The 25,657-nt window shown below is 40.6% G+C and overlaps 5 protein-coding genes across 6 annotated transcripts in view; 2 read left to right on the top strand and 3 right to left on the bottom strand.

Annotated features, from left to right (window-relative positions):
* On the bottom strand, nucleotides 1–6,168 carry LOC116691260 (gamma-enolase). 2 transcript variants are annotated; one of them, XM_032518746.1, is made up of 14 exons: nucleotides 6,050–6,153; nucleotides 5,845–5,917; nucleotides 5,382–5,467; nucleotides 5,051–5,146; nucleotides 4,852–4,910; nucleotides 4,697–4,766; nucleotides 4,445–4,578; nucleotides 4,138–4,360; nucleotides 3,849–4,046; nucleotides 2,746–2,822; nucleotides 2,191–2,315; nucleotides 1,475–1,583; nucleotides 732–790; nucleotides 1–547 (listed from the first exon to the last, which is right to left on the bottom strand). In XM_032518746.1, exons 3-14 carry the CDS (start codon nucleotides 5,464–5,466, stop codon nucleotides 478–480), a joined length of 1,305 nt encoding a protein of 434 aa, XP_032374637.1. In that variant the 5' UTR covers nucleotide 5,467; nucleotides 5,845–5,917; nucleotides 6,050–6,153; the 3' UTR covers nucleotides 1–477. The 2 variants fall into 2 exon arrangements, with proteins under 2 accessions (XP_032374637.1, XP_032374636.1); XM_032518745.1 differs by lacking the exon at nucleotides 5,845–5,917 and having other exon boundaries at nucleotides 6,050–6,168.
* A 1,052-nt stretch (nucleotides 6,169–7,220) lies between these two features.
* mlf2 (myeloid leukemia factor 2) lies at nucleotides 7,221–12,724 on the bottom strand. The gene is made up of 8 exons (XM_032518824.1): nucleotides 12,403–12,724; nucleotides 10,796–10,907; nucleotides 10,631–10,666; nucleotides 10,341–10,394; nucleotides 10,090–10,218; nucleotides 9,612–9,771; nucleotides 9,184–9,398; nucleotides 7,221–7,732 (listed from the first exon to the last, which is right to left on the bottom strand). The coding sequence occupies exons 1-7, from the start codon at nucleotides 12,444–12,446 to the stop codon at nucleotides 9,187–9,189; spliced, it is 747 nt and encodes a 248-aa protein (XP_032374715.1). The 5' UTR covers nucleotides 12,447–12,724; the 3' UTR covers nucleotides 7,221–7,732; nucleotides 9,184–9,186.
* A 1,061-nt stretch (nucleotides 12,725–13,785) lies between these two features.
* On the top strand, nucleotides 13,786–18,222 carry cdc42l (cell division cycle 42, like). Its single transcript, XM_032518866.1, has 6 exons — nucleotides 13,786–13,918; nucleotides 15,671–15,775; nucleotides 15,965–16,037; nucleotides 16,128–16,241; nucleotides 17,106–17,302; nucleotides 17,424–18,222. Exons 2-6 carry the CDS (start codon nucleotides 15,671–15,673, stop codon nucleotides 17,511–17,513), a joined length of 579 nt encoding a protein of 192 aa, XP_032374757.1. The 5' UTR covers nucleotides 13,786–13,918; the 3' UTR covers nucleotides 17,514–18,222.
* chd4b (chromodomain helicase DNA binding protein 4b) overlaps nucleotides 15,163–25,657 on the top strand; it is a 34,131-nt gene continuing 23,636 nt past the window's right edge. Inside the window, exon 1 of the mRNA XM_032518591.1 lies at nucleotides 15,163–15,173. The gene's annotated coding sequence lies outside the window, so the exon portion shown is untranslated. The remainder of the gene's footprint in view (nucleotides 15,174–25,657) is intronic.
* wnt4b (wingless-type MMTV integration site family, member 4b) lies at nucleotides 19,322–23,071 on the bottom strand. Its single transcript, XM_032518779.1, has 9 exons — nucleotides 22,731–23,071; nucleotides 22,285–22,526; nucleotides 21,734–21,887; nucleotides 21,517–21,601; nucleotides 21,287–21,418; nucleotides 20,825–20,967; nucleotides 20,581–20,721; nucleotides 20,278–20,440; nucleotides 19,322–20,180 (listed from the first exon to the last, which is right to left on the bottom strand). Exons 2-9 carry the CDS (start codon nucleotides 22,371–22,373, stop codon nucleotides 20,011–20,013), a joined length of 1,077 nt encoding a protein of 358 aa, XP_032374670.1. The 5' UTR covers nucleotides 22,374–22,526; nucleotides 22,731–23,071; the 3' UTR covers nucleotides 19,322–20,010.

The raw sequence follows: 25,657 nt of genomic DNA, 5'->3' as shown, positions 1-25,657 counted from the left end.
AGTTAATATGTATCCATTTCTTTATTAAGGATAACCTAATAGACAGATAAAGTGACAGATACAATTTTTGTAGCAAGCTGCTGAGAGTTCACATCAGAAACGACATGACAAACAAGAGGAAGAGGAATCTGCAGGGCACAAGAGATCAAACCACTTCTGCAGTGAGTCTGAAGGAGACAGTCAGAGGGCTCAGAAAAGAATGAGAAACAAGTGCATCAGGCAAAGTGCTCGTCTGCTGTGGGGTGAAACACTGATCTTTTCCTCCAGGCTTTGTTCAGGATTTTGCTGCAACCGGCTGTAGTCAATTAAATCCATCACTGAAGCGCCTGGTCAATATACTGTAGCTACAGTTCATTATCTGTGCATTATTATTTGAAAACTAATTAGGCTTAATGCGTTTAAGTTAGTGTGGTTAGAGAAATATAACAGGATTTATATGTTTGCGTGCTTGTGTGCCACTGCTTATGGCGCTGGCACTCAAAGGGCACTGGGGTTGCGAAAGTTGTGCCCAGCAAAGCGAGCCTGGTCACCCAACTCTTCCTCAATCCTGAGAGGAGGAAGAAGAGGTGAGGAAGAAAATAGAGAGAAATGTAGAACAGGAAGATGAGTGGTTCAGAGGACAACAGCAGATGAAACAAAGAGGTAAAGAAGAAGAGAGATATAAAAGTGGCATATTTTTATATGTATTTCTATACGTACATACATATACAAATCAAGCTATGGACACCCACCTCATAAGCTGATTGTATTTGGCCAGACGTTCTGATCGACAGGGAGCTCCAGTCTTGATCTTGATGTAGACACAAATACCAAGTGTCACAGAGAGTTACGGGTGCAGCTACATTATTACTAACCAATGAAATTTGGTCAGCAAGCGACACTTATTTTCACAATCAAAGTGATCTTTCGATTGCTGTTTTGTGACAAATCACATCTGTAAAATGTAAAAAATAATGGCAACTACTCCAAAAGTATCCACATTTCATAGAGAAACAGGCTTCTGTAATATTAGCATTTTGAAGCTTTAATCAGCTAATCTTAGTATGTTTTTCTTGAGATCCAATTGACAAAAGTGAGTTATTGGTGTTCTGTGAACTGACTTATTAACTTCTTTTTACACAACTTCAATCATTTAAAAAATAAAGTAAATAATTATTTAGTAACATAGCTTATATTTCTAAAATTGCAATGCTGACACCTTTCCACTTCTGATTATTTGACCTACGTTTCTCATACTTAAGCTTCTGTTGTACTGTTGCACAAGCACAAGTATAATTGTTATTTTGTATTGTTTCATTAACTGTGATGAAAGGGACAACTAATGCGAGGACACAAATGTGGAATTCTATTACTAACTAAATTGTAAAAGGAAGACCAGTGTGTGTGTGTGTGTGTGTGTGTGTGTGTGTGTGTGTGTGTGTGTGTGTGTGTGTGTGTGTTGTGTGTGTGTGTGTGTGTGTGTGTGTGTGCTAACCTGTCCAGTGCAGAGACCAACCACCAGGTCGGCTATAAAAGTGTCCTCTGTTTCTCCTGAGCGGTGGCTCACCATCACACCCCAGCCATTCTCCTGGGCCAGCTTACACCTGAGAGGAAGGGGCAGTATAAATAAATATTTGAATACAGTGAGGGAAAAACACAAAACAAAACACACGGCTAAGGCAACAAAGGAGTGGCTGAAGAAGAAGCACATTAAGGTCCTGGAGTGGCCTAGCCAGACTCCAGACCTTAATCCCATAGAATATCTGTGGAGGGAGCTGAAGGTTTGAGTTGCCAAACGTCAGCCTCAAAACCTTAAAGACTTGGAGAAGATCTGCAAAGAGGAATGGAACAAAATCCCTCCTTAGATGTGTGCAAACCTGGTGGCCAACTACAAGAAACGTCTGACCTCTGTGATTGCCAACAAGGTTTTGCCATCAAGTACTAAGTCATGTTTTTCAGAGGGGTCAAATACATTTTCCTTCATTAAAATGCAAATCAATTTATAACATTTTTGACATGTATTTTACTGGATTTTTTTGTTATTCTGTCACTCACTGTTCAAATAAATCTACCATTAAAACTATAGACTGATAATTTCCTTGTCAGTGGGCAAATGTACAAAATCAGCAGGGGATCAAATACTTTTTTCCCCTCACTGTATGATGCATGCATGTGTGCCTATGTCTATACATCAAATACACACAAACTCACGCCTTGATGGCCTCTGTAACAGAGCCGATCTGGTTGACTTTAAGCAGCAGACAGTTGCAGGCCTTGTCCTCCACGGCTCGTTGGATCCTGCGTGGGTTAGTGACTGTCAGATCGTCTCCGACCACCTGCACAAATTATGCAGCTAAGTTACAGAGGTTAAGGTGAATTTTGTTACTCGCAGTAAAAGTATCAGCTCAGTATCTACTTAGCCCAGGAAGTTTATTGTCAACCTATGTAGGCTACTTAAATTTACATTATATTTCACTGACACCACATAAACCAACAATGTTAAATAGGAACGCCACTGATTTTACAAAGAAAGATCAGCCCACATTATAAATGCGGGGCAATAGAGTAGAGAGAGTCGATGAAATAAGCTATGAAGTTTCATAATGAACATGATTGAATCCAGCATTTTGCATCCATACTTGCAACAAAAAATCTGCAGCATCAATTTTGATAATTCTCATGGTTAGAAGTGCTTTATTCAACTGCTGGAGTACCCCTTAAAAGGTCCTGACTAATTCACTTACAGATTACAAGTAAAAAGTGTACCTGGATGCCCACTGAAGCTGTGAACTGGGACCAAGCCGGCCAGTCGTCCTGGTCAAAAGGATCTTCAATAGACACCACTAAAAGAAAAGAGAGATCATTTTTCTGCATAAGTCTAGTCTCGCTTTGTCAGACCTTCCTCCAACTCCTCTGGCAAGTCCACACAGCATCCCGGGATGAGAGAAAAACGTGCTCTGGTTTATTGGCATATATTTAAACCAGTCACAATTGCCTTGGGCGGTGCTAAGCTCCGGGAAAAGCCACAGTGCCGTGGGAAATAGCCTCGGGAAGGAACTAGTTTTGGTGGAGCGTAAATGTTCAAAAGTTGTTTTAGTCCTGCAACAGAAAACTCAGATTGGACAGATAGTCAAGCTAGCTGTCTCGAACCCTGCAGAGATCTGAGAAAAGGTTAACCATAGTCCTCATGAATCGACCGCAGTTTAAAATGCCAACACAAAGGAAGACCAAGGCAATGGATACCAGAAGTGGAACTTCAAAGATATAGACTATTATAAGTCTAATATCACAACTTTTGAGAACAACTAATTTTTTTCTATTACTCACCTACAAGTCAAGAACTGGAGCGCCAGTGGCATAGACAATAAAGGTCCTAATTGGAGAAATGTTGTTAACTGCACTCACATTACACACTGATGCCCACACAAGCAGGAAGCACGCCATTGGCAGGGTAAAGAGCCACATCAGAGTAGGTCCCTGCCTGCCAAATGTGAACTGTAGCGCATAATTAAAACCTCTTTAACAGGCCCGAGTGTTGGGAGGAGAGACCACAGGCTGTGGAGACATCCAGCTCTTTTATGCTCTTAGCTTCTCTTTCTTAAATGGTGATGAAAGAAATATGGAAGTCGTAGAAATATAAAAAAAATAGGCTGGTGTGTCCATTTACTGCCTCGGTTCAATCAGCTATTAATACTAATGCTGAGACATGTGCCTTCAGGCTCAGTGATCTGTGGAAGTACATTTCCCTAATTTTAAAGTTTAATGATAAGTTGCTCACATCATGTTCTCTATCCAAGTATGTAACAGCTGTAAGAGAACGTTTACTTAGGACTGAAATCTGACACACTCACACATATCGGAATACACACCTGGGTAGTTGTTAATGAAGCCCTGGTAGATACTCGCCAGCTCCTCCCCACTGATGTTGCGGGCAGCATTGGGTGCAGACTTAAAGTCCAGGTCGTACTTGCCCTCGATGAAAAACTCTGAAGCGGCAACATCCATCCCTATCACTACTTTGTCTGTGAAGCCTGCTTTCTCTATGGCAGTCTTAATCAGCTCCAGGGCTGACAGAGAGAAACAAAAAGATGAAACACCACAGGAAATTAAGGGAATGTTTTACATGTGGTTGTATGTGGAATATGTGGTTTTGCTTACCTTCACTGTTCTCTTGTATATTTGGGGCAAACCCTCCCTCATCTCCAACATTTGTAGCATCCTGACCATACTTCTCCTTGATGACATCTCTCAGTGTCTGGTAGAGCTCCGCCCCCAAACGCAGAGCATCACGGAAAGACTCAGCCCCTACAGGAAGTACCATGAATTCCTGCATAGCCAGTCTGTTACCAGCATGGGAGCCCCCATTGATCACATTAAAAGCCTGATTGAGGGACAGATAAGGGAGATGAGACTGTATTTTGTGTTTGGATAAATTAAATTTTTTGCACAATAATACAGGACTCACAGGAACTGGGAGGACCAACTCTTCGTTTCCTGCCAGATCAGCAATGTGGCGGTACAAGGGGACACCTTTCTCTGCTGCGCCAGCTTTGCATATGGCCAGTGATATTCCAAGAATAGCATTTGCCCCAAACTTAGCTGTGAAAAACACAGAAACAGTCACACAACACACCGATGCAGTCAGTGAGCACTGGTTCGGAAACACGTGATTACACACATATGCCATCACCGCTCATGAGATGTGAACGAGCCTTACATTTGTTCTCAGTGCCATCCATTTCAAGCATCGTGTTGTCCAGTTTCTCCTGCTCCAATACACTGATTCCCTGAAAGAAAAACAAAATGTCAAAGATCTTCATTCATCACTGTATCCTTCAGCCATTTTATACTTTAAATTGCTCAAATTCTCACAGACTGGATGAGGGCAGGTCCAAGAGTGTCATTGATGTGACTAACAGCTTTGGTTACACCTTAGACAGAAGAACAGGAGGATATATTGTATGTATTTCAAATGCATGTAAGAAAAACACATAATGAAATGCTTAAAGCAAAAGCAGAGCCACTGGCAAAGACAGAAGCACAGAGGATTCATCACATCACAAGCGTTCACCTTTGCCCTTGTAGCGAGTTTTGTCTCCATCTCGGAGTTCCAGAGCCTCGTAGATGCCGGTGGATGCACCACTGGGCACAGCTGCCCTAAACACACCTGGAATGCAGAAAATATGGATGGTGGGTTGAGAGAAAGGTGCATGTATGGGTGTGGAAGGTTGAGGAGGGGTGAGAAAAGGTAAAATGAAGCTTGTGCAAACTAAAAATGATGATCTTTCAAGATTTAGATTACAAGGTACACTGTCAAGCCCATTATCAGACAAAAACACAACTGACAGCACAAAAAGGAAGAAAGTAAATAACGCTTCGTAGGAATGAATTTATTGTTTAACCTTTGCCAGTGTACAGATCTACTTCCACAGTGGGGTTTCCCCTGGAGTCCAGGATCTCCCTGGCAACAATATTCACAATAGACATCCTGCAAAAAAAAAAGGAAAGAAATGCTTTATTTAACAATTTGTACATTACATCTCTTATACCCCAACATACAATCATTCCATCTTATTTTGCTTTAAAACACAAAAGGATGAGCGAGGGAATCAATGTACAGAGACAGATGCGTGTGAAAATAGGAAACAGCAAACGTCATAAAACGCTTTCATTACAGCTAACAGCCTCAATTTTACATTAGTCACAATGACTTCACACGCTCTTCCTCACAAGCACATATACATTGTGATGATAGTGACGCAGCCTTAGGGATAGAAAGCTGTGGAAAAGATGCTCCCTAGGAAGATGCTGACACACACACACATACACAGAGGGAAACATAAATCAAAAGCTCAAATTGCATACCTATTTATGAATCTAATGTCAACCTGTTCCGGACCACAAGCCAGTTCAATTTCTGCACTGTTTCAGTCAATGACTGAGGATTCGGACCAATGGAGAGGTGAGACAGTGAGAAAACACAGAGCAGGAGGAGATGGGGTGGAGGAAGAGGAGGAGGTTTAGAATGATGGAGGGAATTAAGAAATAGATCAATCTTTTTAAGCATTACCTGCAAAGTGTTTGAAGCCTGCTTGAGAAAGTGAGCGGATGTGGGCGAACGAGAGGGAGAGACAGAAGGAAGGAGAGGTGGGAGGAGAAGGGGTGAAAATGTATGACACACAGAGGGGGAGGGGAGCGTGTGAGTCATTGGTAGATGCAGAGGGGAGAACAGCGAATGAAACTGGGAGAGGAGAAAAAGAGTGGAAAGAGGGATCAAGTAGAATAGCAGGGTTACATGTATGTCCTTTGTTTTAGTGAAGCTTTGGGAAATAGAATGAGGAAAACATGTGCTTATCTGCGTTGTAATGTTTCTAATTGGACTCTACAGTGTCTTACTGACTTCCTTAAAGTCTTGTCATTGGATTGGCACTGCTTGCCGAGTTTACCTCAGCTCATCAGCTCCAACAAACTGACTCATACAACAAACTGCAGTAGCACGTGGAAATATGGTCCCAGCAAACTGCTAACATGAACATTTCATTTGTGGTTTCGGTTATCCTACAAAGAAATGTCATATCTTGTTGAAAAGAAACGGTTTCCTGGAAAAATGACAACAAACATCTGTATACTTCAGATGTGGATGACAGGTAGAAAACATCAGAACAAAGAAGCAAAGAGGAGGATACATCTAAGCAAAGACGGATGCACAAAAACGAGCTGCCTTGTCGGAGAACTTTAGAGATCTAATGACGGGGATAAAAGGAGACAGGAAGAACGGTAGACAGGTGATGAGTCCATCACATGCTGGAGGGAGAACATGCATATAAAAATAGTCGTGGTTGTAATTAAAGATACAGCGGGCACAGACGGAGGCAGGTAGGGTGCCTACTATGGGAGAGATTTATCAAAACAGAAGGTTTTCATTGGCTGCTCCAGTTTGTGTGCTCTATCTGGATGTCACATGAGCTGCAGACATAGTGGCACAGGGAAGAGGGAGCACACCGATACATGCAGTGGGAAAGCAACACACAGCTACAGCAGCAGAATTACAGATGTAGACTCTACAGCTGCAGAGAACCTAAATACAATTTCAGATGAGCAAAAAAAGAACCCCGGATTGAAAGATTTAGTTGCATATATACATTGCTTTGAAGCTGTAAGACAAGTTGTATGATTCAGTTTTTTAAAAAACAGTCCATAATTTATTGTTTAAGACATGCAAACACAACAACAGAGACACATTTTGTAATTATCTAACAATGTTTAATGAACTTTTATTTAGTTAGATTAATTAGTTAACAGTATACAATTCAATTCACTGACACACTAGTGTCTTCACAAACATAAAATGGACTGTACAGCAGATGTACTGTATACTGTTGCACTTAAGTGCAGTGGGCAAAAACACGAGTCAAGTTGTCAAGTTTTGAGAATGAGTATATATATATATATATATATATATAAAGTGAGTGTAGTTATACCCATGTTTTTACAAGGGTGCGGGATGCGTATGCGAGTGTGTCGGGTGTAACAGTGGAGAAGGAGAACTGTTAATGTAACTATCAAGCGTGTGTGGTTTTGTCATGAGTGTGTGTGTGTGTGTGTGTATGTTGTTCATGGATAGACAGTCCAGTCATATCAAACATTTACAACGGGCAGTTGTGAAGATCATCAACTTCCGTCTTCAGCGTGGTTCACAGCATCGGGGAAATCTTCCCTCAACTCCTCTTGTCTGGTCGCCCAAGGGTGACACCTGCAGGGACAGTCGACCAAGGTCGCAGGGTTTATTATTACAAATTATAGACAGAAAAGGCAGATGGAAGCTTTCATTTATCAATTGAGGATTTTAACACAACGTGATGCCATGGTTGTCAATCCAAAATATTGGCCCTCATTTGCACTGAGAGACACGTCTAACAACAGCCAATTTAGCAGTTTTGGTAATTGAAATTTACTTGCTTGTTTAAAAATTCTGACATTATTAAAAATGTAGTAACAAATTCTTCACGGTTCAAATTCAGTGGGAATGCTGTTAGAAAACATTTCTCCTCTTATATTTACATCGTAGCACTAAGGCTGGGCGATATATCAATATTTTACCTTATATTAATATATTTTCAAACGAGATTTGAGATCAGACAAAGTTTATATCAATATGGTTTAATGTTGCATTTACATTTTACACTTACATGACCCAATTCTTCTGTAAAGCTGTGCCAGTGTTTGGCTCTCTCCTCTAACTCTGCGCGCAGCCCCGCCCCCATTTTCAAACTGGGAAGGAAACCCTGTCTTCCCATTTTATTTTGATCACAATCTGTTTTAATAAAAGTGCTTGTGAAAAGTGACTTAGACGTAAAACTGAACATTTAGCCCACTTTGTAAAAAATACAGAGATCTATATTGTGTCTCGCCATTTAGCCAAAAAATACAGAGATAAGATTTTTAGTCCAAAACGCCCAGCCCTACGTAACGTTATTCTTAAACAAACATCACAGTCTGACATTCTCAAAATTGATATTTCTCAAAATTCTCAAAATTGATATTTTCTCAGAGTGATTCATCAGACCCATCTCACAGTGTAAAATGCAATGAACTGTTATTATACAGTGACTTCAAACTAGCTTCAAACTACAAATGTGTACTATAGCGTACCAGAATAACATAATTCTAAAAGTGTTGGCTGCCCTGTCTGGTCTCTGGTCTTATCTGTTTGGCAACACCTGGTTGCTGCTTGACGTCCTCCTGGATAATATTTGTCACATGTTTACAATCTATCTATCTAGAATTTTTGTGTTGGTGCAGGTTGTTGTTTGCCAGAATATATATTTTAAATCATAAACATAAATAGTTTTGCATAGAATCCCTTAAATTAGCTTATTAAGGAATTGTGACCAAGATACTGTATGTATTGAGCAGGATATTTTACAGTAAAAAAAAAATGCTCAAAATGTAATGTTACTATTTAAAAAAAAAAATCATTTCTTTACAGCAATTTCTTGTTGTTTTTTGCAGCAGGCATATACACCAAAACAAATAAACCTTTACCATTAGCCAAAGTTGGCAGACAAAAGGCAAGCATATGTATTGGTATTTTCAGAGACTTCAGCAAAACTAGAGAAAAAATTCCTCACCAAACCAAATCTGGTCTGGCTGTACTTGAGTGATCCAGGCCTGAGAATCAAGGCTGTAAATACTCACTCTTACCTCTCACCAGTCGTAACGTGGACGGGTGTGGGGTTGACGGTGTCTGGGGGACTCGTGCCGATGGCCTGGGGGGCTCGTCGAGCTGGGAGGGGCAGTGAGGGCCAGCTGCTGGCCGCCTCCCCGTCGATCTCGGCCGTAGTCCAGCGCCCGGGCAGTCGGGGGAACGTATCTTCCTGCCTCCCTCCTCCACTCCTCATCAAATGCTGCAGCATCAGCTAGTGGGAATGGAGGGCAGGTTTTTAGGCGACACAAACGACAGGTATGAGGTCACTGCAGCATGATCAGTGTCTCAGCTAATCTCACAATAATACTGTTGTTTCTTGTTAAGCCAGACATTTCATTATATTCAAAGTGATATTGAAGGTTTACCAGAGAATAGTGGATCCCCCATCATAAACAGTCATTATCTTTCTGGCCCAATGACTCACTCTCATCAAGGTTGATGAAGTCTTGTCGTTCCTCGCGGTCTCCAGTGCGACGATTTCGTGAACGCTCCATTACATGTCCACGTTCCCCGATGTGGTGGCCGATGGCAAGACGTTCAAGGCCGCTCTCGCTGTCCCTCATTGACTGTCGCGTCTCACGAATCTGGAGGTGAAAAGAGACAACTTGGTTTACCAAAACAAACAGAATGCTCTGCCCTCTAAATGAACTCAAGACTGAAATGTTCGTATGACAACTATGATGTTTATACTGTACACAAAATCAAGTTATTGTCACTACAATTACCGGTGATTTCATTTGCTAATGAGGCTAGAAGGCCGCAGTCATGCCTGGACTAACAAAGCATGAAGGCCACACGTCCAGTTAGGCCTAGGTCTCAGTAATCAGGTCTTATTTGGCACTAATCAACACTCCCTACACGTAGTGTAAGCATTTTAACAACTGTTAACTAGTTATTCTAACCCCTCCAGGGCCTGTTCTCGTTGCACTGGTCTGCTGATAAACTTCAGGAGGCCCCGAGTCTGAAGAGGAGTAGGAGATCACTGTTGAGGAGGAAAACGTCTGACAGTTCGGTGAACCGGACATTCTTTCCTAAAAGAAGAAAGTAATAAAATGTAAATAGAAGGTGAGATGGAGTACTGTTCAGACACAGGTTTCATTCATTACAATAGTTACTTCATGTTCATTTGAAATTGGTTGACAGAACTACTCACCACGTTTCCCATCATTTCTCCCATCATGCCAAACATATCCATGAACCCTCCACCCTGCAAAAATAAATAAAAAGGAGATATTTTAAATGATCATTTCATGAAACATCAAGTATAAACAGAATGAGTAACAGCGTCCATTGTCTGCTCATTGCAACTAGGGTCATCCTGCTGTCCTGTGAAAATAAAGGCCTAAAATGCCTTAAAAACTATCAAAAAAAAAAAAACATTACATTAAACATTTAAGTTGTATTCTTGAAGGTATTGAAGGAGGTTTTGGATCAGCTACTCACCATTCCCATCATGCCAAAGGGGGTCAATGCACCAGCCTGGAAGAAAATTTACATGTTTAAATAAAAGAAAACTTAACGAATACAACAGATAAACTAAAGTGGATGTCAAACACATAAAACACACAAAACGCATGAATACAGTCCAGCTAGATGTCGGACAGTTACCTGTCTGCGTGGTGCTCGGGGCGGTTGTATCTGGGGGGCGAGAGCAAAGGGATCCATGCCAAATGGTCCAAACATAAGCCTCATCTGCTGCCTGTGAGCAGCAAATGGATCCCTAGAAGAAATCACAGAATACACTGAAACTTTTTGACGTCTCATTCACGGCCACAACTTCAGATTTGTATCAGTTGAAGTATCACATTTTTTCAAACAATACAGTGTGAACCTCCTCTTGCTAAGAACCCAGTTTGAGGTCCCCAAGATTTAATGAACCTAGCAATTAATGAGTTATCAAATCTTGTTTTTAATTTTGATTGTCTATTTATTTTCTTTCAATTAATCCATTAATAATAGTCTATAAAAGATGTCCAGAAAAAAACAGTTGTAAACAGATTTTTAAAAAACATTTAAGAGGAACCAGTGAATGTCTTACACGATTAATAGATTGTCAACATTGTTGCAGATTCATTTTCTGTCAGTTACCTCCTCAATTAAGGTTAAACTCAAATCAAGTTGTCATTAATGTGTGAATGCATTTCTATTTTTGTTTTATTATCAAGAGCATGGAAGGGGCTTAAAAAAAGAGATGCAACAATTACCGGTAGTTAATTGACAGAAAATGAACAGACAGACAATGTTGATAATTGAGTAATTGGTTTTTAAGCAAAAATGCCAAGTATTTGCTGTTTCCACCTTCTCATATTTAAAGATTTGATGCTTTTCTTTGTCACAGAAGATAGCAGACTTAATATTTTGGGGGTTTGGACCGTTGGTCGGATAAATAGACATTAAAAGCATGGGCAGTAAAAACGTATCTCTCACTATTACCTGACATTTTATAGATACATAAAATAATAGGAAGATCAGTCAATAATGAAAATAACTGTTACTAAAAAAAATAATAATAATGGCAATATGTTTCAACCCTGAGTGGCTGTTTATGTTGTTTTGACATTGTAAACAGTGCAGTTGCTAATAGTGTGATGGGTGGTGACTATGCCCACAGGGCCACAAAACAGGGCCACCAAAGCTTCAGCAGGATTGCATTATTTAAAACTAGTAACAAAGCTTGTGTGTGTTGGTGCAGCAAATATATGAAGAGATCCCTAGATCCAGATTTACTCAACCACTTCAAATCTACTTCTTGTTCTTGCCAAGGAATGTATTCATTTTATGTAGCAAAGAGAATGAAGGTCAGCACCTTTCAGTTTCATGCATATGTCAAATGTAGGGGGAACTCTTCAGGTTAGGTTATGTAAAAGATGTCCAGGTTCCCAGCGTTAGACCATTACATCAATTGGCACCTGCCATCAATTAGCTAGCTACATCTAGCTAGTTAATTGGGAAAAGTTATAGTACTAGTGATAATTGGCCCTTTTAGATACTGATTGGTTAACCATCTGCTTTTGAGATCTGACAGCTTTTTTTGTTATTGTCTATCCAATATGGTGGACCACTGTAGGCCCCCACAGCTGGCTGGACGTTAAGATACCTGCTTAAGGCACAGTGGAAAAATAGAATTTACCGTGTCAATATGTACATTTTCACCTCATGCAAAACACATACTGGTTACAGTGTCTAAACAAAATGTAATAAATGTCAATACTTACATCATGTAGGGGTCGTCATCAACGTCATTCAAGAACCGAAACATGCTAGGTGATTTAACTCAGCTGGCTGATGCTAGCCAGCTAGCTAGGTAAACAGTCGTGTTTTTCAAGGGTGGAATAAAATGACGAACCCAAACTCTAAACAGGCTGAAATGGAGGACCTTTTATTAGCTCCGTCTTGAAAACACTAAATCACAACAGATGTTTATGAAAGCGAGAGATGGCTCAGTCTCCCTAGATAGTAAATTCCAGAAACCTGGACCAAACATGAAAACGGAAGTCAGACCTCTGACAAAGAGAAGCAAGACTACGATAAAGATGGCATCAGAGCTCACAACCACGACTTCCGGCCTTTTTATTTTTCAAAATAAAGTATTTCCCCAGGGGCTTTCATACCAATCTTTCAACATAATGTCATGATTGTGAATGGGAAATGTTGCAAACCAAACATGACAAAAACAATTTAAATTCAAAAGCACACCAATGTGAACTCATATTGATAGTTTATTTTAAATGTATTTACAGAAATTGAGTTTAATACAAGATAAGATGTTATAATGTAAAGTAGAACTATTATCTAGAAGGAAATTCTTCTACTACAGCAGCATACATATCGAATATACATACACAAACCATAGAGTTATAAATGCGATGCGTATGTTGAGTAAAGTTAATACCATTGCCTAACAGTATAGCTAAAAAATAAAAGAAAAGTAGTGGGTCAATTTAATTTCTGCAATATAAACATTTGGGTCTTTGAAGAAACATTATCTGAGACTCACAGGAGGCAAAGGTCAGCTAATTATAAAGAATTGACAAACTACTCTTTCTCTGTGGAATGTCAGACTGTACGTCAGAAATGGAGAAAACCATACAGTATTTTTAACTTTCAAACATACTCCATACTCAGCAACTGTTTGCTGGTAATGTTACTACCCAACCACAGTAAAGATCAGATCAACCCTCAGTGACTATGATACAATAATATATAATAACTCTTCTGAGGCCCTGTTTTTCTGCATGAGTACGCTCAATACTATTAGTACATTTTCTGATAATAGAATACAATAAAATAGAGCTTTACGGTCATTGTGTTTGAAACAAGGAAATTCAGCTATTCAACAATGTGCAACATAAAAAGTAAATCAGTGAAGTAAAGAAGTAAGTAAATAGTTTTTTTTTTTAATTTCAAGTAAATAAATAAAAGGGAATAAAAGCAAATAAAATGAAAGCAAAATATATAACATATACTATTTAATGACAAGATAAATATTAAGTAGACCTAGTACCATTTCTGGCCTATGTGCAGTGTGCGTGTACATGCGTGCGTGCGTGCATGCGTGCGTGCGTGTGCATGTGTGTGTGCGCGAGCGCTTCTATCCACCGGGCGGCGGTGTTTCTTTTCCACTGTGAATGTGATTCGTCTGTTCTGCGGCTGCGCTGAGAGTAATACGACCCTCAAACCCGGATGTAACCAACGCCTAACCTATGCGCCCAACCTGTCCAAAGAAAAACGGTGAGTAGAGTTAGAAAAACAGCCTGGAAAAATCTATTTATGGCTAATTATGTTGTTGGACAATGTAGGAAAAGCCCCCCCTAACAACGCAACGCTTCTACCGAGAGGAAACGCTCGTTAATTGGTTTAGTAATTCGCGTAACGTTAGTGTTAAAGTTTTAGAGCCATCAAGCTCAATTTAGTGTTGGCTAACATCAATCTGGTTAAAGAAGTTGTCATTTATCACCGCTGGTTGTTTATATTCGTGTGTTTGTCTTTATAGACTAAACTGTTGGTAACGTTAACTTTAGTTTAGCTAACTGAGCCCCCTCTTTAACAGTTGACACTTTTCACTTTATTAATCTGAGCTTATTCAATCACTTAATTAATACAATTAGGCTCAACTTCAACTGCTCGTTTTTATATGTTGGCTATAGTTTTATTAAAGTCCAAGTGTTTGCTTAAAGTTTTAACACTCTTCAGCCCTCAGTTTATTCGAGGAGCTGCTTATTTAGCGGAAGTGTTGGGCAGTATCCGCTTCTAAGTTACATTGGGCTAACAGGCCGTCGTTTTCTTCTCAACATCTTTGGTATACCCTATGCGGAAGTGATTTACTATTATCAATAACCTTTACACAATGGGAATACTAAGATCTAGATAGATTACCTCAAAACTGTCCAAATGTTCTCGGATAATTGATAAACTGTACTCTAAATTTTCTTTTTTTTCTTTTATGAAAATGGTCTAGAACATTATCAATCAAATTACAAGCCTGTATCAGAGAAACGTATTGTTTTACAATTGACTCTAGCTCTGCCTGTGTGTTTTATTTATGGCATAATTGTACGGTCTTGCATATGATGAAGCAGTAATTAAAAGTCTCATTAAAATCTAACAGCAGGCTAAATAACAAGAACACCTCTCTGTATAAAGCAATACAATTCAACAGCACGACAAACTACATCCTCCAAAGTTGAATTAGCACCTCTCTGCAGTTGCAACAAAAACTAAGGACTGTTGTAGACTCAGATTGCAATAGTTTTAGCTAGGTGTACCTAATAAACTGGCAACTGAGTTTAAACTCATGTTTAATGTAAAATATTACACTGAAAAATATTTAGTAACATTAGCTGTGAAATGGTTTAAAAAAACAAAAATACATTCAACATGTAAGAAGTAATTTAATGTAGCTGGTCTAGGTTGAGTTAACTACTTTAAATATAGTGTTTGGGCAGTTTATAGTAGTAATTCTACTAATGCATCATACATACTATTAGTTTGTATGTGTTTTGTATGTAAAATCTCAATCAGCTATAGCTTCAAGATCATTTTAGTGGAGTAAAAGTACGCTACTCATCATGTAGTGGTGTATCAGAGTGGTTTATTTATCACATTATTGGGTTATTATTACGGATGCATCACTGTGTAAGCACATTTTTAATCTTGTATCTGGTTACATTAGAGCTATTTTTTACTAGTAACCAACAAGTAATTATATCTGGAGTAAAAAATTGTATTTAAGTAAAGTACTTGAATAAATATACTTAATTTCCACTACTTCCAGATACAAAATGGTTACAAATAGTTACATATATATATATATATATATATATATATATATATAGTAGCACTGTACCACTTGTAACATTGCCTGGCCTGTTGATGTAAATGTGTGGTTACTTCCTCCCTCAGTGTCTCTAACTGTCTGATGTACTGCACTCTATTTGCTGACACTCTTGTGGTGTTTTCTTATTTTCTCTTTTATCTCTGTAGATGCAAACTATAAAATGTGTTGTGGTAGGGGACGGTGCAGTAGGAAAGACCTGCTTACTGATCTCATACACAACCAACAAGTTCCCCTCAGAATATGTACCCACGGTAAGAAGATTAAAAAAAAAAAAAAGGCAGAGTCATTTTGAAAAGTACTGGATGTCACAAACACATCTACTGAAAGCTCTTTCCTTTAACTTTTCTTTATTGTGGAAATACAAAGAAATCAAACATGCAGCATTTTTATTTTTTTGCAAAGTATTAATTATTTTTGTCTTTTTGTGTGTGTGCTCAAAGGTTTTTGACAATTATGCCGTGACGGTGATGATTGGGGGCGAGCCCTATACACTCGGCCTATTTGATACAGCAGGTAACATGATCCCTTTTTTTCCTTGTTATTTCTTTCACATTAAAACAAGTGAATAAACATCCCTGTTTGTCTTGTGATTGTCGCTCACAGGTCAGGAGGATTATGACAGGCTGCGTCCTCTCAGCTATCCACAGACGGATGTGTTCCTTGTATGTTTCTCTGTCGTCTCCCCCTCATCATTTGAAAATGTCAAAGAGAAGGTCAGTTTTTTTAATCTTCTCTTAAGTTTGTCTGAATATAAACAACTGTAAACATACTTTGCATTAATGATATTACCAAAATGTTGCTTTAAATTAGAAAATCTGATCAAAGAATTAGATTCATTGCGTGCCTGGGTAGCTCACCTGGTGGAGCACGCGCCCATATATAGAGGTTTACTCCTTGAAGCAGCGGCAGTGGGTTTGATTCTGACATGCAGCCCTTTTCTGCATGTCATTCCCCCCCTCCCTCTCTCTCTCTCTCTCTCTCTCTCTCTCTCTCTCTCTCTCTCTCTCTCTCTCTCTCTCTCCCCCCTTTCATGTCTTCAGCTGTCCTATCATTAAAAAAAAAAAAAAAGATTTTGATTAATTCTCTTCTCTGCATTTCATTCATACTTGTGCAGCAGTCCTAAACAAGGAAGTAGGCTACTCTAGTATGGATTTTTGACCATTTTGGGACAAGGGTAGAACATTTATCTTTGTTTGATGACATTAAAAGCCTTGCTGTCCGCTTCCTGACTCATTTAAAAAAAAAAAAAAAGAGGGAAAGTGAAACTGTGCAAGCCAGCGGCCACACTGAATTGCCGGCTGCAGTATTGGGCGAGCGAGCGAGAGAGAGAGAGAGACTTAAAAGAATCCAGAACCTTGGCTTAAGAAGCCGCTTAAGTAGCCTTAACCATCCTGAATCTGACCAGACATTCAGTGCCAGCTCTCTGTTCCTGACAGTTTGTACTAACCACATACATTTTGTTTGGTACTAATAAAGTTTTGAGTTTAGTTCTAGACATGACCAGGATGGGAAGAAAATGTAACCTTTATATCCTCATCTCCCCCCCCTCCCCCCCCCCCCCCCCCCCCCCCCCCCCCCCAGTGGTACCTGAGATTTCGCACCACTGCCCACGCACCCCCTTTCTGTTAGTGGGTACACAGGTGGATCTGCGGGAAGACAGCAACACGATCGAGAAGCTGGCGAAAAACAAACAGCGCCCCCTATATCCTGAGAGCGGAGAGAAGCTGGCTCGTGAGCTCAAGGCTGTCAAATACGTGGAGTGCTCTGCTTTGACACAGGTATGGGGCATTGTTGGAGTTTCATCACATTGTTAAACTGAAAGCAACATAGTTGTTAAATCTGGCAAAAAGTACAGACAGTATTCTAACTTTTGCTGTCTGTCTGGTTCTTTCCAACCAGCGAGGGCTTAAGAATGTGTTCGACGAGGCCATCCTGGCGGCCCTGGAGCCTCCTGAGACCAAAACCAAGAGAAAATGCGTCCTGCTATAGATGAACAACCACAGCAAGAGACCTAACGGTGTAAAACAAAATAGGTGGGGTCAATGGCCATTTTGAAAAAAAAAAAAGGACAAAACAAAAGGGGAAGGGAGGTACAATGCCATTGAGACTTATTTCAAAAACAAGTGTACACTGATTGTGCCTTCAAAATAAACTTTGAAAGAGCCTGAGGGAGCGAAACATCAGCATGCAGCAAATGCAGTAAGTGTCACCTATCTCTTTTTCTGAAAGCTTTTAGAAATTGCAGTATTTTCTCTACAAATATTAAGGTGGGGCGGGCCCCCCTGCCTGTCACTGTTGCTCCTTTGTTTTGTTTTTTTAAAGATTCTTTTATATAGTTGCCTTTTGACTTTCCCTGTGTTTTTCTTGTTGCGGCCTATTCAGGCTTTTAAACCCAGTGTAGGGAATGGGGAAACCTTTTAACATTAAGTTTTTCAGTGGGCTTTGGGTAATACAATAACAGAGGCAACTTAATGTTAAGTGGTACTCTAATTCTTTTCTGACCCTTTTGAGTTTAATGATAAAAGCACAAGAGATTTATTGTCACGCCAAACAAAGATAATTGTTAAGAATAAGAAGGTTACTCTCTTCTGGGGAAGCCAAGTGCATTTTCACCAATTTCCCTTCTTCAGTTGAATTATGAATTTCTATTTTATTCTTCTTTTATGTATATTGTATTAATTCTGTGAGTCTGTTTTGGGAAATTGTTTAGCGGTTAGACATTTTGAAACTTGACTTTTTATTTTATCAATATTTTTTATTTTTATTGCTAGACTACCAACTTTGAGCAATTGATAATATGACCAATCAAGTTCTAATATTTTGAATAGCTCTTAATCTTGATGAAGATTGAGATGATAACCTTTTGCTAGTACATTTCTGGGTGTTTGTAATCACAGGATATTTTTAATAAAATGGTTTAATGACAATGAAAGTAACCACTGTTTTGTATGTTTGAGGGTGAACAGGGCATGCACAACAACTCCTAAGAGAGAGAACTCGTTAACCACAATAGAGGTGTTGAGTTTTCTATTCTATTTTTCTATTCTATTTTTCTATTCTATTTTTCTATTCAGTGTTTCTCACTTCAGCACATTGTGGGTATCCTTGAATTCCAAAGAATGTAATAAATGCATTTACGTTTTATTAAAGCAAGGCCTATCTTTGCATTGTTTACATTAACTAGCGGCCCTCTTCTTCACTGCCTTCTGCTGGTGCATTGCTATGTTTTTGGCAGGTCACTGCACCACAGTCAGTCTGTGTTTTTATGCTTGCATGCACTACACACCGGCTTTACCGCCCTCTGCAGTTGGCAGGAATGTGTATCATGTTAGCCGAGTTAGATGCGCATCTTGGTGTGTGTACTATCACAGCATTATGTACAAAAGGCTATAAGGCTGGAATTAGGGCTCCCCAGACATACACATTACGTCTTTGTCTCCACAAAGACGTTAAGAAGGGTGTTATGGGTGACCATAGGTTGCAGAGGGAACACCATTAAAATCTCAACAATGTGCTGTGCAGACCTCTGCGTCAGGCACGTTGGCTGAAAACAACCTCTACAAATAAAAAATAAATGGCACATTACTGTCTCCAAAATACTACCCTGCATGTTGCAGCCAGGAGAAGCATGTTCCAGCCTTAAAACAGGGACCCGCTCATTAAAACATTGCGCCATAGTGCCTCTAGTGGTAAAAACAACTCCACAGGGTACCTTTTAACTTCGCAGCAAACCTGGGTGCTAAGACACGTCTGGGCAATAAATAACTCAAGAAACACATTTTTGATAAAACTACTGTATTTATTAGATTCCTTGAACAGACCTAAAAGCACTGCTTGTGCAGGAACATACAGAATAGTTTTCACATGAAGGTGAGATGTAAAACACAAGACAGACACTGATGTAAGTAGTAAATTATTTTTGCTATTTAAGATATTGCTGAAGTGAAGCAAAGACTCAAGAAATAAAAATAAATAAACCAGAATAGAGAAGAAGACATAAATACAGTAAAGTTCAAAGACCTGCTAGTCTATGACACAGCGCAAAACGTTTGCATAAAATAAGAATAGTGCTGCAATGTTTCCCCGTTAGTTGTGGTTAGGTTCCGCTTTAAAAGCTTTGTCAGTTCAGTGTGAGATTAACTGTTGAGTGTGTGCGTGTTCATGTGTATTTGTGTGCATGCATGTCGGCCAACTGGCCGTCTCTGAGGGGGATTTTTATTTGTACCTTAGTGTTGATGTTATTGCTCTTTGCTTTGCTTTTTACACATGCTGTAACTGTCAGTTTTTAAAACAGCTTCCTTAAACGTAACTCTGGTTGCACTGCTTCACTCAAAAATGAGTTAAATTAAGACAAAATTTAAGATAGTTTGGCGCTAAAGATGTGAATAAGAAATGGTTATTGCCTATGTTGTCCTCTTCCCGTCTTGTGTCGAGTGGTTTGTTTGGTGCTTTCTGCTCTGTCGGTCTGGTCTTGTTTGGGGCCCTCTTAGACTCTACAGGTGTGAATGGTGACTGTGTTCTTGCACTGCTGGCAGCGGACTGAGCAGCACCAGGAGAACTTGCAGGAGCAGCGCTGCACCACCTCAGCCCGGCCCGCTCTGTACCCTGGCCCACAGCACACCAGCTCGCAGCCGTCTGGTGCCAGCCGGGAGGTCCCTGGGTATGTTTTAGAAGAGTGTAGCATCATTTTTCTGTAGATGTTTGGATTGATAAATTGGATGGTCTGGACTGTTTTCCTGTGAGATGATCTTACCGTTACATCTCCTACCAGCAGTCCCAGGGATACCGTTGTCAGGGTCGAGATGGCAGAAATCTGGAGAGGGCGCAAGGTACACAAGATCTCTGGCAGCAGGGGGTTTGACTTGGGGGTCACGGGGAAGCAGGGCTGTCCTGGATCCTATACGAGTCAGGCGAACCTAAGAGGAGGGGGATGTTGAGAGAGCCATACAGAGCGGGAACTTTCAAGGTTTCTGATAAAGTATCTGTTTTAATTCATGTGAGTGCTTCATATGTTCCCCAGCTGAGCTGAAAGAAGCACAAGGTGTATTTCGGGTACCTCTGTGGCTCCATCAAAGCGTTCTTTGAGTACAACGCCAACGCGCCTGAATGGAGGCATAACCTTCCAGCAGGTCCTCAACTCACAGGAGCCGGAGACGCCATGACACTTGCACTCCACCTGCATGTTGTGAAGGATGGCCTGAAGATGAGAGAATGTTGAATATAAGCAGAGCAGATTGAATGTCACAGATGACAAAGTTTGTAAACAACTGGGATATCGTCAAAGATTTGTGACCGCCAACCTTTCGGCCAGCCTCGTTGTTATGGAGGTTCATGAGCGGTCGCCCTGCTGACAGCCCCTTGGCTCGTTCAGGTTCATCCACAAATGTTTGGGAGAAGGCCACACCATAGGACAGGTTGTCACTGCACCCTGACCACTGGAAGCCTGTGGTTGGACAGAGAGACAGTATTGTGGATCATTGCTGCTTTGAAACAACTACACATTTTAATTTAAAGTTGAAAATGGCTTCTAAATGGTGAATCCACAATGGATGACTTATGGTCACACAAATGAATCATTAATCTCACTGCTCTGTGACAGCTGATGGGAAAATACCTGCTGCCATTGCCTGGGATGCAGATATTTGTGTCCATACTTGGACGTTTTAACCCACAGAAAACAACGCAGCAGCAGTTTTTTGATGTGTGTTTTACTCGGTGCAAATTTTCGTGTTACATTTTCATGCAAAGGAATCCAAGCTCACCCTCGGGGCTGACCCCCCTGACCTTCCTGTCGCAGCCACACCGCTCCAGCTCCCCGCGAGTGCAGGCTCGGGTCACAGCTACTGCCACGGCTGCTGAGGACAAAGCATGCACGAAGGCCGCCTCACGAGTCCCTGAAACCAGAACAGAGCATATGATGCAAACACGTCTTCATGTGAGAGTTGTCCTTTGTATGGATTTATCAGCAGGCACATTTTCAATTTGAGGATACCTTGGTTCATGACTCTGCCAAATACATTGATCCCACGTGTGGTGGTGGAACAGTTCCAGCGGCGGTTCCTGAACTGGTGTTGGCACTGAGTTAAAATAGTGACATGCTTAGCAGTAAGAAAGGGGACTCTGATGATTGCATTTTGACATTGGTGTTGGTGTTTTGAGGCTAATAGTGATGATGCCTGAAGGTCAAACCTGATGGCCTCTGACCATACCTCTTCTATGACCATCTCGGCTGCCTTGCGTACGGACTCCATGACCTCCCCTCGCGCCCTGCACACCCCCACCTGCCCTGGGGTCAGCCCCCTCAGCCGCGCACATGGGGCAGCACCGGACACGGGCCTGGAGCGAGGCAACCTCGCCAGTGAGCTGGGACACAAAAGTGGGGAGTGGGGAAATGACTCAGAGCAGGTTTGGAAAAGGGAAATCAGTGGGCAAGGGGGCAAAAAGAGAGAGAGGATTCATAGTGAAGAAAATAGGAGGGAGTGAATGAGGAAGAGCACATGAAGAAGAGAAAAGAGAGTACAAAAAGGATGAAGAGGTAACGACCGGGCAGAGTTTTAGAGAGGATGGAAACAAGTGGAAGACGAGGCAAAAAAGACAGAGAAGACACAGTGAAAGAAAAGAGAAAAGGTCACCAGGAGTGAGACAAAGAAAGAGAGGGGAGCAAGTGAAAGAGATTTAGAGACATGTCACCATCTTTTAAAAGTTATAGCATGACAAACAAACTCCCTCTTTCTCTTCCTCCCTCGCACGCTAGACTTACAGCCAGTTGGTTGCCATGGTGGGTTGGGTTGCCCATAGCAACAGGAGGAGGAGTGGTGCCGTGAGATTGACAGTGGAGACAGTTGGCATCAGACTGTCTGTCTGTCTGTCCGTCACCGTGCGTCAGGCTGGGTCTTTGGACAGCACGCTGCCCGTCTCCACAGTCAAAGTGATCTGTCTGTCTGTTTGTTGTGGTGTTGGTTTATGTTCCTGGTCCAGAGTCTGGGGATGATCCCCGCATATCTGTTGAAATGACAAGTTAACAGGTCAGAGAAAATATAGAATTGTTGATCATGATCTTTTTTTTTTTTTTTTTTTACAAAGAACCTTCAAATAAACAATAACTTCATGACTAATATTTTAGTTGTAACTTTTTTTGTGATCATGCTGCTGCAGCTCTACGACTCTACACAAATTTTAAGTTTTACAAAAGTAACCGATTCTTACCAGTTCATAGTCTTGTGTATTAAGTTGATCAAATTCAAATTGAATCCCAATTTTAATTAATAAAGTTGTTCATCAGCTTCTTCACTCGTGCTGTCGGTGACAGCAAAAGCATGCTCACCCTTTAGACACAAAATAAGTCCACATGTCCAATTTAATTGAACATTTCAGTAGAATCTTTTCACCCCCCCAAAAAAAACAAAAACAAATCCCAAAATCCAGACGTACTAGCAAAATAAAAATTTTTACAAAAACATTGTGTCAGCAAGTACTCAGTTTTGTCCCAAGAAAACATACGTGTCCATTCCTGGTTGAAACGGCCAGAATGAGTGAGAGCAGTGAGATGGGAGTGATGGGTTATAAAGGAGGTAGAGAACGAGGGTGGGAGAGAGAGGACAGGCGTGATCCAGGGTGTGGAGTGATGCTGAGGAAGGGGCGGAGGAGACGTTGGGAAGTATAATAAGTAAGTATTAAGAAGGTAAGTATGCTTTCTATTGTGGTTGTTTGGCATGAGACCCAAAATCGGAGCCTGCACTGAAGATAATGCCCTTTGAATGACGGACACAAACGGTTGTGTGTATTATTTTTTTGGTTCTCATCCATGCATGTTAATGTGTGTGCTGCAGTACGTTTGCTGCTGAGAAACATTTTATGAGATGACAAACTGAAGCCTTTTGTTTCCTCCATAGAAATACTTTCCTCCTATAGAACATTGATCCATGCAAGAAATCCTTACAACAGAATCTATAACACAGCATTTTTCCACGTATGTGTACATGCATGTGAAAAAGTGTCTTACCTAATGTTTAATTTTCCCAAACTTTGTTGCTCATTTTACGAGTCCCCCAACCTCCCCTTTCTCCATCTCCCCCCCCCCCCATTTGCCCTCTCGTTCTCCCCTCTCCCACTCCCTATATTGTCTTAGAAGAAGGGGTGACATTTAGACAAGGGGAAGAAAACACACTGCCGACAAATATTGGAACTGAGGCAAATAAATCACTAGATAGGAGGGAAAGGAGGGCACAAGGAGAGAGAGCGGATGGGTGCTACACTGGGGTTAGGAAAAAGCCGTAAAGAATAACAAAGCAGGTTTGTGACACGTAATTAAAGTAAAAAAAAAAACTATACGTGTGTGGATTTATGTAATAGTTGAGAAGGGAACCTGAAATAGCATATGAACAATGTATTGTTCATTTATGCAATGAGGAATAGACAACATAATATATAGTCAGACTGTATTGCATGATTAATCATCATTTACAGGAAAACATTTGCAAGTAATTATTCAACTTAAGTGCATTTCTCCCCCCCCCCCCCCCCCCAACATTACATAACATTACAGAGAATCTCACATTTCTAAGAATAGTATATAACTGGAAGGAAAATGTTGGAACTTCATAATACATTATAGCTATTATATTTATGTACTGTATATATTTCATTTGTACACAAAAGAAGTGTTGCAGCTCTATCTTTCAATTTTTGTAGTGTTTGTTTTAGCTGTAAGAGTTGTAAAATAGTATTATTTCTCTTTTATCATATGATGCAACCGGATATTAATGAGGAGAACGTAAACTCTAATTTTATTCAAACTTGAATCCTAATTTTCATGCTGTAATTTGAATGTTTGTTTTTATTTATTGTAGGATATATTACCTTTGAGTTTTACTTAGTCAAACTGTGTAACATTTCCTTTAATTTTAGGCCTTTTAAGGCTGATTATGCTATTGCATAATACATTTTGAATTTTGTCCAAAGTGTAGTTACTCCGTTTCAGCTGTGTTCGTTTTATATTATAGCTGGTTTCATTTAATGGGTATTTATTCAGTATCTTTTGTAATCGGTGTTGGATGTTTAAGATCGGTAGTGCTGTAATTTCTTTAAATTTATGGATGATTAAATTTAACCTTTTTAATCCCAGAGGCTAATAAAGTAAAACAAGATTGTTCTACAGCCTTGTCAAACCTGATGAAACTTATTTTCTGCTCTTGAGGGTTAAATCAGAGCTGAAGTCAAAGTGGCACTGAAACCAAACATTTGCAGACTCTGTTGCGGAGTCCTGCCCAGGATTTGGTGGCCCATTTACCTGAACCCTCTGACACCCAGTTTCTGAGTAAATGGTCACCCCATCCCACTCTGTGTGTGTGTGTGTGTGTGTGGTGTGTGTGTGTGTGTATGTGTATCTCTCTCTCTCTCTCTGTCTCACCCAAGCACACGCACACACACACACTTTCCTCCTCTGTCTATATCTGCAAAGACAGGTTTCTTGTAGGCCCCCTTCCCTCTTTTTTGTCCTCATGTCGTATTCCTTCTTTGTGTCCCCTGTTTCTCCAAGTGACGTCTTCTGCTGTCTCCCACAGCAACGCCATGGTGATGAGCTGCCCACTGTCATGTCCGGCGCCTCTGTTATGCTCATCCCTTCACCCCTCTCTCGTAAATAACTTGCCCTCCTTTTTTTATCTTTATCTTTCCCCCATTTTGTGGACGTTTTATCATGTTGAAATGGTCCAGTGCTGATTGACTGTAGCCAGGTTGCAGAGCCCAAAGACATGCTTGTTAAAGCTTCAGCATGACATAGAGATGACTCTTATTCCCTCTGTTACAGTGGGAGGCAGCAGCAGACTTTGAGAGACTCTGTTGTGAGGTGGGGCAGATCTAAACTGACCTCACTGATGCTGACCATGGAATAGATGAGGGGTGTCATTCAGAGATGATGCCTCAGGGTGACTCTGGACTTCATGAACATGTTTTTTGACCAAGGTCATTATGAGATAGTAATGTGACCCACCACATTTCACTCTCTCCGTCATTTGCTTTGTTTCTTCTCTGCACTTGAGGACAACCTGCCTCAGCACACTGACATTGCTCAGCATCTCTGTGAACAAAGAGCAGAACGTTCTGCTGTCTATGTGAATGTGTGTGGAGCGTGT

Source organism: Etheostoma spectabile, chromosome 6, assembly GCF_008692095.1.
Source record: "Etheostoma spectabile isolate EspeVRDwgs_2016 chromosome 6, UIUC_Espe_1.0, whole genome shotgun sequence".
Taxonomy (NCBI): Eukaryota; Metazoa; Chordata; class Actinopteri; order Perciformes; family Percidae; genus Etheostoma; species Etheostoma spectabile.
The sequence above is the reverse complement of the archived record's forward strand: the minus strand, read 5'-3'. Positions and strand labels throughout refer to the sequence as shown.